The following is a 14,805-nucleotide window of genomic DNA, read 5'->3' on the forward strand; positions in this document are numbered from 1 at the left end:
ATCTCTCTCAGAGCCACGGTACCGGGCCTGTACCGGTGAGGCTTCTTCACGCCGCCGGTGGCCGGGGCGCTCTTACGGGCAGCCTTGGTGGCCAGCTGCTTCCTGGGGGCTTTGCCTCCGGTGGACTTGCGAGCGGTCTGCTTGGTTCTTGCCATGACTTCTTCTTCTTCTTTCTCTGATCGGGAGAAATATGAAGTCAAAGCGGAGACACGCTGCTCTTAAACTGTGGGACCGGCGGAGAAATGGTGACGCAGCTTCAGACCTCCGGCTCCTGATTGGTGAGGGGCTCCTCGTGGAGCTCAGCCCCGCCTGGAGAAGCGACCCCCCGCCCGGTCTCTGCTGATCATTGGCGGAAAAACATTTCAAAATGTCCGCCAAAATCCAGAGAGGGCCGCCCTCTGCTTCTCTGCTGGAAACCTCTTCTCTGATTGGTTTGTGTGTCAAGAACCCTCCGCGGACTTAAAAAGGAGGGTTTCGGTTGTATTGCCACTTTCATTTCTCTAAACGCATCTAACGATGAGTGGCAGAGGGAAAACCGGAGGAAAAGCCAGAGCTAAGGCAAAGACCCGCTCCTCTCGTGCTGGGCTCCAGTTCCCAGTCGGTCGTGTTCACAGGCTGCTGCGTAAAGGGAACTACGCGCAGCGGGTCGGTGCCGGCGCCCCCGTCTACCTGGCGGCGGTGCTGGAGTACCTGACCGCTGAGATCCTGGAGTTGGCTGGAAACGCTGCTCGCGACAACAAGAAGACTCGTATCATCCCCCGTCACCTGCAGCTGGCTGTCCGCAACGACGAGGAGCTCAACAAACTGCTGGGCGGAGTGACCATCGCTCAGGGCGGCGTGCTGCCCAACATCCAGGCGGTCCTGCTGCCCAAGAAGACCGAGAAGGCCGCCAAGTCCAAGTAAACATGGAGACTCTCTGTCTGCTGGAACCAGCACCAAAAAGGCTCTTTTAAGAGCCAAACACTCATCTGATAAAGATCTCGGTTTCTTCTCTCCCTGCACACACAAATGTACTGTTTTTTTGTTTGTTTTAATTAACATGTAAGCGATAATGTGTAGTCGATGAATATCACTTCACAGCTCATTGGCTTGTAAAATGACTAAACAATTAAGCATGACAGAGACCAGGAAGGACATTGAGGAGTCATTTCGTTTAAAAACCTTTAAACAAGTGTTCACAAATATGTTCATAAAGTCCTAAGCTGTATTTGTCCCTTCTTTTACAGTGCAAGAAAAAAAAACATTCGCATAAGTCTGTATGTTACAAGCGATAAGAAAGGCAACCAATGGTCAAAGTATCATTAAAGTGAAGATATTAATGGAAATCCTAACAAATGGAGGTGGAATGTAAGTTTCTAAGTCACTAGCCAGTAGCCTTCCTAGAACATTGCCAGCCAAAAGGGTTTGAACAAGTAAATACATTCACATTTACTTTAATAACAAGAGGGAAGTGATACAGATACTGCATTAAAAACTACTTATGCAGCCTACTTGATTATGGCTGAGCCTCAAAAACTCTTGGAAGTTTTACAAAGATACAAGCACTTAGACAGTGTTGTGAAGCAGTTAAGTCATCTCCATCCCAGTCCTGCAAGTCCTACCAGTGGAAAGTCTACTAGATATTAAATGGAAGCAGTTAATGATCAACAACTAGGTTAACATTGAAGTTAAGGAACAACACAAGTGGTATTTAAGATATGGAACAATGAAGAGCACACGTATAATATTGAATTATGGGAAATATTAAAATGAGTAAAAGATTTCTTCAAATTCAAACTTAATTCATTATTAAAGCAAAAAATACCTTAAACAGAAGAAACAAAAATCTGTGGTAGATGAAGAAACTATGACATGTATTAAAGTACAAATAGACAACCTTAATCATGAATTAGTATATAACATTTATAAACAATCAGACTTAGATGACAGAGGTAATCGTATTCATGCTCTGAAGTCAGGCAGAAAAAAACTCAAGATACATTTATCAAATGTATAAAATATCATGATACCGTTTACTGTGAAAAGCAGAAAAGAAATGTGATCAGAAAGTTGTTTTGATGCATGTAAGAAAATAGATATAGATGCAGGCTGTTAAAATATGCTTTTGGAAATTGTCCATTCATTTAGCTATGTAAATTTGGCTCATTTTAGTGGTGAGATTGGAAAAGAGGAGGTAATCCAACAATTTAACATCAGCAAAAGTCCTGGTCCTGACGGTCTGCCCACCGAGTTTTACCAGTTATATATTAATGATGTTTTAAACCTCCTGACTGCCATGTATAATGAAGGTATTAACCGTGACTGTATGGGCGACTATCAAGGTGTTTTATGTTTATTGTATAAGAAAGGTGATGACTCGATAACTACAGACATCTCACTATTATGAATTCAGCCTATAAAATACTGGCTTAAATAATTGTGAATAGATTAAATGACATACTAGATCAAATTATAGATAAAGAACAAACCTGTGCAATTAAAGGTGGAATGATGTGGGACGACTTGTGTATATTAAGAGAACTTTTACACAAACCTGAAAAAAAAGCTTTCTATGTTGTTGGTCTCGATCAGAAGAAGGCATTTGATTACATTTCCTGAGATTATCTTTGGGCTGTAATGAAATCATACAGCTTCCCTGATGCCTTTATTCAAATAGTGAAATGTCTTTTTGTTAAATAAAGTGTCTGTGTAAATGTAAATGGTGTTTTAACCCATTCCTTTCAAATAGAGAGAGGAGTGAAGCAGGGCTGTCTTCTGAGCGCCGCCTTATACATCCTCTCAATAAGTCCTTTGATTAAAAAAATCTACTCAGATCCTCAAAAAAAGGCGGAGTGCAAGGAGAATTCTGTGGATGGGCTGGCAGAAGGTAAACAGGATTTATTTATTCTATAATTATAAAGTTGAGGGCCCGACAGTTACTCCACAGGCTGCTCAGTTCCTGTAAGAGACCATTAATCCCAGTATGTACAAACATATACAGATGGATCAAACAATACTGAACAACTGATAACTGCTGCTTTTTTTGTTCCAAAAGTCATGGGAATAAAGCCAGCTTAAAATGATCTGAATCAGATCCTTCACTTTTAGCTGTTTCAACTCCACTTCATTTATTTGATAACTTAAATTACTTTGACGATTCAGAATAATAAAACATAATACAATCATCAACTCAACAATTATGTATTGCTTAATATTAAGATGACAGTATATTGATTCCATGTCGGAATTCGGCATATAAAATGTATAGGGAGGCCTAGTTAAAAGTAGCTCTACTTTAACCCTGTAAGACCCAAATATAGAAAAAACCTAAAAAAAAATGTTTATGTACGTTTTTAGAGAAATGTTGTAATATTGCAACATTGGGCTTAGTTGGGAGCAGGATTTCTGTATTTGTACTCACGTTGTGTGAACAATTCAGAACAACTAAGGGTTCATTTGCAGGGTTGATTGCTTACTTAGCCCCATAACGGTATATAACATTAATAATAATCACACATTAGTCATATTTTTATGAAGTCATTTATTAAAATTATTAAAAATATTAAACAAGATAAAACTCTTAAAAAGCGCGCTTTTTCCTCTTTTTTCTTTTTATGACATTGGTCATGAAGACTTTCATTGGTGGTGAAAGTCCCAAAAACAGTCCCTGTTGTCTAAAAAGCAAAGGCGAACATCACACTTTCTGCATTGCGTGTTGGTGTATCCTTTATTGCACTGTCTGCAGCGTCCTCTCCCTGTCTTCCTTGGGAAATGACCAACTAGGTCCTTGCGTACATCCAATGGGAGGTTTGCACATCTCTTGGATGGCCTCTTCTGAGCATTCAGAGGGCTTCCTGATGTCACTGACTGTGTTGCTGGGCTCCCTTTGCCTGAAGATGGCCGTCCTCTCTTTGGAGTTTGAAGTGTTGCGTTTACCAGGATAAGAGAGGATGCTAGCTGTGCCTGAAACTGTCTCCTGTTCATTGTCTCTTTGCTAGACACCTTGAGCGCTTTACAGTCCCGCTTGTAGAGCAGCCAGGCATTGATCACAGCGAGGATGATGGTGTGCCAGAAGATGTACATGTACCAGCGACGGGATTTGATGGGGAACTGGTAGTTGTCTGCATACAGTTTGTAGTTCTGACCTTCTGGAAGTGTGGAAGCAAGTTTCATCACAACCTCACCTGACAATCCAAGTTCAGATTTGGCTCGTATTCCGTTGACACTGCCTTGGTAGACATCGAAGTCACACATCATGCCAGAGATTCCAGTTCTCACCCACACTTTGAATCCCCATGGGTTTGGCTTGCCTCGCATATATTGCTTGATGCTGCTGAATTTCCCCTTGAAAGGAATCATCATCTCATCCACAGAGTTGTGCTCTTCTGGTACCACCTGAAGGCATTTCTCTCTGAATGAATCAAGCCACAGTCTGAGTTTCCATAGTTTGTCTTTCTTTTCCGTCTCAGATACTGTCATGTTGTTTACAAAATGTAATGACGTCAACAGGGATTGGAATCTGTTGCGTGGCATCACATCAGCAACAGGGGAGTACCGCGTCTCTGTCTCCCAATACATACGGGTTCCAGCCATTTGTACCAGGCCCATCTTCAGGTACATGCCAAGCATTTTTTCAATTTCCTTTGCAGTGGTGTTTACAGATGTTCCATGCACCTGAAAGCTGTACTCATTCGTGTTTTGTGTCAGAGCCTCAATCATGTCTTCGGACACAAACTTCTGGAAGTATTCCAATGGTGTGTGGAGGGAAATGTCATCTGCTGTGATATCCAGACCAGAAAAATCAGTGTTGGGACTGATGAAATCTTTTTTCAGCCAGCGATACCTGTCACGGGGCATGGTGTGTTTCCTTGTTTTTGGCTCGATGTCCACGTAATTATCAGCTGGACAGACCATGGGTGGTTGGTTTTCTTTGTCCACTTCTTTACAGACATCTTCATCGGAGTCTTCATCACTCTCATCTGTGTCACTGATTTCAACCTCACTCTCTCCATTTTGGACCAGGTCAATAACATCCTGCACCGTGTATCGCGGCTCTCTCCTTGCTGGTGGCATTCTGAAAATAAAATATCAATTAATTAACATGAATATATGTTTTATATATTGTAGTAAATAACCTGAAGGAATAGATAGGGTGGTGGACCAAGTGCTCAGGGTAGAAATGTTTTCCATGCAGACAATACTGTCTGCCTGGTAAGTCGCTTTGGACAAAAGCGTCTGCTAAATTCCCTAAATGTAAATGTAAATGTAAATGGTTTAATGGCTCTAATTATCATACTAAAAGGAAAACATGCATCCCCCCACTTACATCCACACCCCACATTCAGGAACATTCCTGTCCCCAGAACTGAATTGTTCCATGGACAAAGTCATGGAATTTTAGGTCAGGCTGATCAAATTAACTAAATTTTTTAAATCAGTCAAATTTGACCAGAACACAACACAAGGGTAGAATGTATACTATCCATGTATAAAGAAAGTACTCTGTTTCAGGCAGTGGTGTAGTGGAGGGAACACAACCTGTTGGAGCCCACTGCAACAAGCCAGCTGTTTTGACTACCACATTCACCCAGTGTTGTATAATTGCAACAATTATATAATAAGCTCTAAAATAAATTTGATGCATCTATTCCACAATAACTACATATGTACATGCTCTAGACATTATAATAACAACCAAAAAAAATATAAAAGACATTTTACTTACATGCATCTGATGAATCCAGTCCAATGAAACCAATAGATGTTGTTCGAAGGAAACCTTGAGAGGTTGTGTGAGTTCATGGCCAGAAGGCGTGACTTATAAACAAATGTACGATCCAATAACATTGTGAGACTGAACAATAGGACCCAATGACTATGTAAATGTGGTAAAAAAAAACAAGGAAAAAAAGCCTGATTGTTTTTTAGGATGGTTAAAGGTAACGTTGTAATTTTACAACAAGGGGTGCTGCAGCTTCAACATTGAAGTTGTTAACATTAATCTGAAATGTAGCGTTCCCCACGAGTAGCTACTTCTACTTATGGCACTTAAAAATATTTTGAAGCAAATGCTTTTGTAGCCTAGTTTTACTTAAATGTTTTTAATGCAGGACTTTTAATTGCAGTTTGCAGTATTTCTACAATGTGGTATTGCTACTTTTACGTGTGTTATTTTACTTGAGTAAAATCAGTAATAGTAAACTCTGAAAGTATCAACTGTGTTGCTGTTCGTCGGTATTTGTTCATTCGTCAATAAGTCACCTCGGTTCCCTATACAAATTAATCTTCTCTGAGGAACTGTTCCGTCTTTGGCGCATGCTCAGTCCCGCTCAGAAGACAGCCAATCCTGTTCAAGCAACAGCACAGTACAATTTGCATCAAGTTGATACTCTCAGAAGACAGCCAATCCTGTTCAAGCAACAGCACAGTCAAATTTGCATCAAGATGATATATATTGACCGGCCTGCACCATTTCAGGCATCTTCAGTCCCAGAAGGAAACCAAGAATCATGCCTGACGCAGTAGTTAAAGCGCCCAAGAAGGGCTCCAAGAAAGCCGTCGCTAAGAGCGTCAGCAAGACTGGCAAGAAGAGGAGAAAGTCCAGGAAGGAGAGCTACGCCATCTACGTGTACAAAGTGATGAAGCAGGTCCACCCTGATACCGGCATCTCCTCCAAGGCCATGGGCATCATGAACTCGTTCGTGAGCGACATCTTTGAGCGCATCGCCGGTGAGGCCTCTCGTCTGGCTCACTACAACAAGCGCTCCACCATCACCTCCAGGGAGATCCAGACCGCTGTCCGCCTGCTGCTGCCCGGTGAGCTGGCGAAGCACGCCGTGTCTGAGGGAACCAAGGCCGTGACCAAGTACACGAGCTCCAAGTAAACCTGATAAACCTGATATAGACCAACAACACAAAGGCTCTTTTAAGAGCCACACACTTCCTCTGAAGACGTTTTCCTCATTCTCGTATTAATATATAATGCTCAAGTGGCACATTGAATGTGCTACTGTTGTGGTAAACGAGGAGATACTGCCATGCACTATGACCGGGACCAGTGTTAGTCTAGCTGGGATTCCCCCTCCCCCTGCTCTCCGTCAGGCCCTTCCTGATTAATTAAACTCTTAGAAGTACAAAGTCATACCAGTGCTGCACTGCTAGGTCAGTTTATGAGAGCCATCTGCATTAAATTAAGCTCATTAAAGGCTACGAGCATAACAAATTCCTGATTAGATCTCCAACCTCTGAGTTGAATGAAACTGGCACTTTGGATGGGAAAGACTGTTTAATTAAACTGAACTAAGACTCGATGTGAGAAAAGGGAAGAGTTTGATAAATGGGACGACAAAAACAGGTTGCATAGGCTGCTTGACCAAATATTTTTCATATAAATAGAGTCCATTGGACTTGAGTTAAACCAAACATACAAACCAAATCATTTTTGGTCATTGTACAACTAAACATACAAATCTGAGCATAAACTGGACTGGCTCTGCCACCAAAGAGATATACACAAGAATAAATGAAAATACAAATGGTGGTTTGGTGGGATGTAAACATGTATCTGAGGCAGAGCAACTTCCAGATCAGAAAAATCATGAATGACAAAATAATATCTGAAAACCTTTGTGATAGTGTGGCCGAATATGACTTCCTGTCAGGTTGTTAGTTCTGAAAGTGGAGCTGCTATGTCAATACTAAAAAATGTCATGTGACCAGGATAAAACATTACAGCGTCTGCTGCTCGACTGCCAACGAACTAGAGTGAAAATGGCCGGTGTGAGTTTAACATCCAATCTGATGTAAAATCATGTATTGACTTTTTTCAAAAGAAACTGAGACTCAAAGAGAAGATTGATCTTGTTGGTGATTTGTGTTATAAATACACACCACATCTGAAAAAAAAACCTCTCGGCATCACAGTAAATGTATGTCTTGCTATGTCTGAGGCTTACTTACCTCTTTTTATTGGATTTTTTTAACATTATCTTGGAATATATATTACATTATATATATCATATATATGGGAATATATGTGGTAAGCATTAGTGTTAAATAGATTTTTATCTATTTCGTATTCTCTTGGAATATATGAATGATACATTATATATATATATATATATATATATATATATATATATATATATATATATATGTATATGTATATATATATATATATATATATATGTATATATATATATATATATATATATATGTATGTATATATATATGTATATATATATATATATATGTGTATGTATATATATATGTATGTATGTATATATATGTATATATGTATGTATATATATGTATATGTATGTATATATATATATATATATATGTATGTATGTATATGTCTGTATGTATATGTCTGTATATATATGTATATATATATATGTGTATGTATATATATATGTATATGTATGTATATATATGTGTATGTATGTATATATATATATGTATGTATATATACATATATACATACATATATATATATACATACATACATATACATGTATATGTATGTATGTATATATATATATATATGTATATTTATATATATGTAATATATATATATATATATTTATATTTATTTATATATATGTAATGATGCATCTGACAGTAATTAAAATTTAAAAAAAAGAATTCTGATCAATCATTTGACAATACACCCCACACCATTGCTTCAAAATATGATACAAATAAAAGTGCATATATATATATTTTAATCTATCCATAAAATTCAGTTAATCTGATTTGTATTCATTTTAAAATGAATAAGATAGTGGATGAAAGCACCAGCCATCAACTGTTTATTGAGATAATATAAATTAATTTAGACACAAATGGTCCTGTGTTTAAAGTGATATATAAAACCAGTGGAAGACAATCAACGTGATTTTATTAATATATATGACTTAATAATCACCATTATTTAAAATAAATTAAGGTCACTTTTAATAATCATTTTTTTATTAATATAATTACCAATACTATGCACCTGATATTATTGCTTGTATTAGACTGTTTTTTTATTGTGCCAAGTCTGGAAAGGGATGTGACGATTTGCAGCAAATTGTGCTGCTCCATCTCACCCTGAACTTTCATGCATACAAGTTCATACAGCTGCTGTCATTCATTTAATGTAGTAAATCAGGAATTCAGTCGTCTTTAGTTCTACTGTAAACAGCTACAAGAAAGCCCATGCATGGCTTATAATACACAGTAAAATATTAAAGCAGCTGTTGGGGAAATTGTATGGTTGTCTCTCATTTGAGAATTGATATATACTCTTACACTCCTAGGCTCTCAATTACAAGGCCAATATAATTCTGAGTGCTGTAAATGAAAAGTATAAGGACAACACAGGAATATGCTCTTTATAGATGTGGGGGGTCTTAAAAAAGTATTATAAACGTAGTTGCATTATGATTGTTTTGTAAGTGTTTATATTATTGTTGTATACTGTTGAATTTTATATTTCTTTCTAAATATGACTTTTCCATTTTCATACTAAAAATATTTCGGCTGTTAACAAGAATGAAGTGCTCTTAAAGATGATGTGGGTGGCTCTTAAAAGAGCCTTTTATCGGAGTGTTTGTTGTTGAGATAACAGCTCACTTCTTCTTGGGTGCTGCCTTCTTTGCTTTGGGCTTGGCAGCCTTCTTAGCGGGGGATTTCTTGGGTGCGGGGGCCTTTTTGACCACCTTCTTGGGACTCTTTGCTACTTTTTTGGGGCTCTTGGTCGCCTTCTTGGGGCTCTTTGTTGGTTTCTTGGCCGCTGCGGGTTTCTTGGCCTTCTTCGGTGACTTCTTAGCGACTGCTGGTTTCTTTACTGCCGCTGCTTTGGGCTTTTTGGCCGCTGCGGGTTTCTTAGCTGCGGGCTTCTTGGCTTTAGGAGCGGCTTTCTTGACCGGTTTCTCGACAGCCGTCTTGCTTATCTTGAAGGAGCCAGAGGCCCCGGTCCCCTTGGTCTGGACCAGAGTCCCCTTAGTCACCAGGTTCTTGATGGCGGTCTTGACCCGGGAGTTGTTCTTATCCACATCGTATCCTCCGGCGGCCAGAGCCTTCTTGACGGCGGCCGCAGACACGCCGCTCCGCTCCTTGGATGCGGCCACAGCTTTAACGATGAGCTCAGCGACGCTGGGACCAGTCTTCTTCGGCTTGGACACCTTCTTCTTGGCTACTTTGGCCGCAGCGGGAGCTGCAGCTGGAGCTACTTCTGCCATTTTGTAGCGTTGATGTGTTCGTCCTCACGGTAACAGAGAGTCTGTCTGACTGTTGAAGAGCTCAGAGCAGGGGGCTGCACTTAAACACACCATGAGAACCGTGGAGACTCAACCCAGCTCGTGGCTCCTCTGTGCACTCTGAAAGCAGAGTCACTTGTGTTTTCTCTTCACCGATAAAAGAGGAAAAACTAAATGTGGAAGAAGTACTGAAGACTAACAGTGAAGGGAGCCGATAGCGGAAATGTTTCTCTTCATATTGAAGTCATGTAGAGCTCTGATGATCTCTGTATTTTGTTTGAGGAGCCTCCAAACCTCACCTACTTACCGCCGTGGACAGCACTGATGAGCGACTTTTCCCTCTAATTTCTCTCCTAAAATGATTTAAATGTATCAGAGCTCCGTCAAAAGTTGTTTTCCAACTGGTCCACATGTTTGTTCGGGACCACAATGTAAAAATAACTATCTAACACTGATCAGTTTTTAATAAACTGAAGTTATTCTTGGAGCAGCAAACACACTGATGATGGCCGAAGCTTATGGTGCATTTTAGCCAGAATTACTATCAGAGCTGAACACTGTGAGAAGGAACATGTCCTCTTCTAAAAACTACTTTAAATAGTTAGAAGTAGATCTACTATTAATGATCACTGTCAAATAAATGTCACCTGTATGGGACAGAAAAGTAATGCTTTATATATAGTTGTGCAACAGATTATAAAACTCAATGTTCAGATTGTATCACGGATCAGAGTAAGACATGGGCACTAAAGAAAAAGGGAAACAAATATTAATTTTAGAGATTCCTGATAATGTTTTTTAGCCGATACTAATTGATGCTAATCCATATTAGCACATACAGATCCCTTTATTTTTTATTATACAGATGTTCTACAAGGCTCCCGACTATAATTTTTACATCATCTTTTTTCTTCCTGAAAACACAATTCAGCTGGTAAAGGCATTTTAAAGAAATGTTAATATTTATTGATTAAAACAAATCTTAGTCTAGTCATTAGTGGATACTGTATTCTAAGCTGCTTAGAGCTAGTGTAAACAGCTCATAGTCCCCTTTCTAACATAATTAAACCGGTTTGATCCAAAAGGGCAAAAACAAGTATTTTTGTCATTGTAGAAATAAAATTTGATACATTTCCAAAAGTTTGACCTATTGTATCACTACTTCTACCATGGGTCATTTAGTTTTATATCACTGGGAGCAGAACTGCAAGTCTTACTTCCTTCTTTGGATCCAGGCCTGGCCTCGCTCCTCATTGCTGTACTGAGGTCATCTTAAATATAATGGTTATTAATATATTACTTAAATCACAATTATATACAGCATATACTTATTAGCACTACAAAATAACCACTTTATCTTCTGTCTGCCATGCATCCCATAGACAACCTCTCACTACTAGTTGTCTAGGATCATCTTTAGCTCTATTTTAATACTTCAATGATTAGAAAAAAAAAAAGTCAGTTGACCCTTGACACATAATTTGTGAAATGGCTTTGTAAATGAAATTGCTTTAAGATAAGATAAAACAATCCTGTATTAGTCCTGCAGCGGGGAAATTTACAGGATTACAGCAGCAAAGAGGATAGTGCAAAACAAGAGACATAGTAAATAAAAACACAAGATCCAAATAAGTATTATAAATGAGCAATAAAAAAACAGTAAAGAACAGTAGAGAATCCACAGTAATATTATATATACAGACAGAAACTATTATAAATATTGTATTGCACAGTGTATTAGTGTCATGTGGTCTGCTGGGAGCAGAGCTGGTTGTGCAGCACCTCTCCTTCACACACCGGGGGTGAAGCAGCCGGTGGCTGAAGGAGCTGCACAGAGCTGCCAGGGTGTCCCGCATGGGGTGGGAGGTGTTGTTCATCAGGGATGACAGCTTGGCCATCATCCTCCTGTCTCCCACCGTATCCAGTGAACACCCCAGCACACTGCTGGCTTTCTTGACAAGTTTATTTATTATCTTCCTGTCAGCTGTCGAGATGCTGCTGCTCCAGCAGACCACTGCATTTATATATAAAAAAAAAAATGGCTGATGCCACCACACAGTCAAAGAAGGTCTTCAGGATTACTCCCTGCACGCCAAAGGACCTCAGAGATTGAGGTCCTATGTCAGCTGAAGATTAAGAGCAAATACTGTGTGGTTTTTTTTAGTCTCCGATTTAACAGCGTCGGACACAAAGAAGTCTGTGTTGCATCAACCTAAAACTGAAACAGGAAGAGTTGGTCATCTTTAGGATTTTTTGTACCACCGTTTACAGACCTGGAACATTAGTAACCGAATCACGTCAAGTCAGAGCACATGGACTCTAACAAAACTGATCGTTCGCAGCCGCAAATAGAATATTAACCACATCATCATATATTGCATGATCTACAAAATCAGTGCATTTAACAACGTTTGATGAAAATGAATGTCAGTGTAAAGGAAGCAAAGTCTTTAAATAGAGTAATTGGATGGCCCTTAAAAGGGCCTTTTCTTTAATAGTAAAGATCGTTCAGTGTTTATCCCCCGAAGCCGTACAGAGTGCGTCCCTGTCTCTTCAGAGCATACACCACATCCATGGCGGTCACGGTCTTTCTCTTGGCGTGCTCGGTGTAGGTGACGGCATCACGGATCACGTTCTCCAGGAAGACCTTCAACACACCGCGGGTCTCCTCGTAGATCAGACCGGAGATACGCTTCACTCCACCGCGGCGAGCCAGACGGCGGATAGCGGGCTTGGTGATGCCCTGGATGTTATCACGGAGGACTTTACGGTGACGCTTGGCGCCTCCTTTACCGAGTCCTTTTCCTCCCTTGCCTCTTCCGCTCATTTTCACTGGTCAATGTCTTCTAAAATGATGTGCTTTGCTGAGGGGTTCCCAGGTATTTCAATTCGGTCTGCGGACGTGATAGAAGACATGGGCGAGGCTTTTCCTCTTCTTTGGATTTGCATGACAATTGATAATTCAATTAGCGCCATATACTGAACAACAGCATTAATCAGGGATGCATGTGTCCTATAAGGCTTTTGGCTTATAGACATGCCAGCTAGAACAGTTAGGGAGCCGACTCAGACTTTAAAATGATTCTAAAGTACACGATCAAAGACAATCTGGATGTGACTTACTTACTTACTTACTTACTTACTTACTTACTTACTTACTTACTTACTTAACCGCAGCTAAGTGGCCAGGCAGTTTGGTGAGCTCACATTTGTAAATGGCACGATTGTATGAAATACACCAGTGGTCGCATTGAGAGCTCCATGATTGATGTCATGATTGATAATGAAATGGGAAAGCATTTAGATAGTATGGATTTGCTTCATTTGTGGCCTATATGAGCTCAAATCTGATTGGCCCCACCTCAAATTTATGTTGGAAGTATATCACAAGACCCACAAACTCATTTTAATGGTGTTACTGTTACAGGTGATTCTGAAAGCACTGTAAACAGAGTGGCTGTTGTTTAAACATACCACGACTTTATTTCTAAACCAGGTCATATTGGGATGGAGAGCTATGAACTAGCAGACAAAAAAAGAAAAGCAGTGGGAAAATACAACGAATGCATCTAAAAAAATAAACAATAGCAGCAGGTGTAGAAGAAATGAATTGAGTTAAAAGAAAGTATTTAATTACAATGAGACATCAGAATGGGAACAAACAAAAACACATGCACGAATTAAAGATTGTATAACCAGAGAGATATGAACACACATGTTCAATGACTGGTGCAGAGATACAAGTCATCATTTCTTAAGAAGGCAAAAAAAAGGAGAATAATCAGATCAGACTCAGATCTTTGAATACTAGTAAAAGCTCTCCAGGGAAGCGCATGCAGGGTGGCTCTGGGCATGGCAGAGGCCCATCAGAAGAGAGGCAGCACCTGCGCTCATTAGCAACACTTAGGGACTTATCTAGAGCTGTCAGGTTTTAGTTTGGGATAAGAAGTCTAGGTAGAGGGGGGCTTCCACATTAATTTGGGGGACACATCGTTGTCTCTTTTGTGCACTAGTTGACTGGGCGACACTGTCTGTTGATTCTGTTGGGGCCTTTAGACCTATTTTATCCCGGAAAGTAAAGAAGATTTGTTGCTGTGAGGGGTTTCTGGATCGTTGCACTAAAGGTCAGCTCCTGAAAATTGCACAAGAGTATGATTTTGATCAAAGTTTGGTGATAAACGACTTTAAGAAAATGTAATGGCTATGGGTAATCTGCAGTTGGTTGGGAAAGGTGTGCTGGTTGCTAAGCAAGAGGGACTGGGTCAGTCACGAGCAGCACAGGCACTTTCAGACTGTCAGGAAACCTTACCTTTGAGCAGCAAAACTAGTTGCTTTTATTACAGCTGTCTCGTCAAAAAGAGAAACGGAAACAGGAACTGGAGAGGAAGCTGGAAGGGCAAAGGATTGAGATAGCAAAGCTAGAGGTGGTTAAGCAAGTGGCAATTGAACGGTTGTGGCGTGAGACAGAGAAGGAGAAAATACCGTTGCATAGTGCTTAGTTGGAGTTAGTCAGAGATGGTAAGCTTCTGGGGATGTTTTGCTTGTCATCATCTGGGTCACGGTCTCCTGCTGTTGTGAG

General features: G+C 39.9%; 5 protein-coding genes across 5 annotated transcripts in view; 2 read left to right on the forward strand and 3 right to left on the reverse strand.

Moving 5' to 3' along the window:
- LOC129108496 (histone H3) overlaps positions 1 to 165 on the reverse strand; it is a 446-nt gene extending 281 nt beyond the window's left edge. Inside the window, exon 1 of the mRNA XM_054620338.1 lies at positions 1 to 165. This exon is cut by the window's left edge and continues 281 nt beyond it. Within this exon, the coding sequence (XP_054476313.1) occupies positions 1 to 155 (155 nt within the window). The 5' untranslated portion in view covers positions 156 to 165.
- Positions 166 to 305: 140 nt separating this feature from the next.
- On the forward strand, positions 306 to 997 carry LOC129108501 (histone H2A). The gene has a single exon (XM_054620344.1). It carries the CDS (start codon positions 517 to 519, stop codon positions 901 to 903), a length of 387 nt encoding a protein of 128 aa, XP_054476319.1. The 5' UTR covers positions 306 to 516; the 3' UTR covers positions 904 to 997.
- A 5,476-nt stretch (positions 998 to 6,473) lies between these two features.
- Positions 6,474 to 6,907, forward strand: LOC129108506 (histone H2B-like). Its single transcript, XM_054620348.1, has one exon. The coding sequence runs from the start codon at positions 6,489 to 6,491 to the stop codon at positions 6,861 to 6,863; it is 375 nt and encodes a 124-aa protein (XP_054476323.1). The 5' UTR covers positions 6,474 to 6,488; the 3' UTR covers positions 6,864 to 6,907.
- Positions 6,908 to 9,532: 2,625 nt separating this feature from the next.
- LOC129108487 (histone H1-like) lies at positions 9,533 to 10,436 on the reverse strand. The gene has a single exon (XM_054620331.1). The coding sequence runs from the start codon at positions 10,206 to 10,208 to the stop codon at positions 9,597 to 9,599; it is 612 nt and encodes a 203-aa protein (XP_054476306.1). The 5' UTR covers positions 10,209 to 10,436; the 3' UTR covers positions 9,533 to 9,596.
- Positions 10,437 to 12,645: 2,209 nt separating this feature from the next.
- LOC129108511 (histone H4) lies at positions 12,646 to 13,066 on the reverse strand. Its single transcript, XM_054620354.1, has one exon. The coding sequence runs from the start codon at positions 13,051 to 13,053 to the stop codon at positions 12,742 to 12,744; it is 312 nt and encodes a 103-aa protein (XP_054476329.1). The 5' UTR covers positions 13,054 to 13,066; the 3' UTR covers positions 12,646 to 12,741.
- Between the last annotated feature and the right edge of the window lie 1,739 nt (positions 13,067 to 14,805).

The sequence above is a fragment of the Anoplopoma fimbria genome, chromosome 19 (genome assembly GCF_027596085.1).
Source record: "Anoplopoma fimbria isolate UVic2021 breed Golden Eagle Sablefish chromosome 19, Afim_UVic_2022, whole genome shotgun sequence".
Taxonomy (NCBI): domain Eukaryota; kingdom Metazoa; phylum Chordata; class Actinopteri; order Perciformes; family Anoplopomatidae; genus Anoplopoma; species Anoplopoma fimbria.

Bases quoted from the DNA above. Each gene is read 5' to 3' on its own strand.
- LOC129108511 (XM_054620354.1), bottom strand. From the start codon at position 13,053: ATGAGCGGAAGAGGCAAGGGAGGAAAAGGACTCGGTAAAGGAGGCGCC.
- LOC129108506 (XM_054620348.1), top strand. From the start codon at position 6,489: ATGCCTGACGCAGTAGTTAAAGCGCCCAAGAAGGGCTCCAAGAAAGCC.
- LOC129108501 (XM_054620344.1), top strand. From the start codon at position 517: ATGAGTGGCAGAGGGAAAACCGGAGGAAAAGCCAGAGCTAAGGCAAAG.
- LOC129108487 (XM_054620331.1), bottom strand. From the start codon at position 10,208: ATGGCAGAAGTAGCTCCAGCTGCAGCTCCCGCTGCGGCCAAAGTAGCC.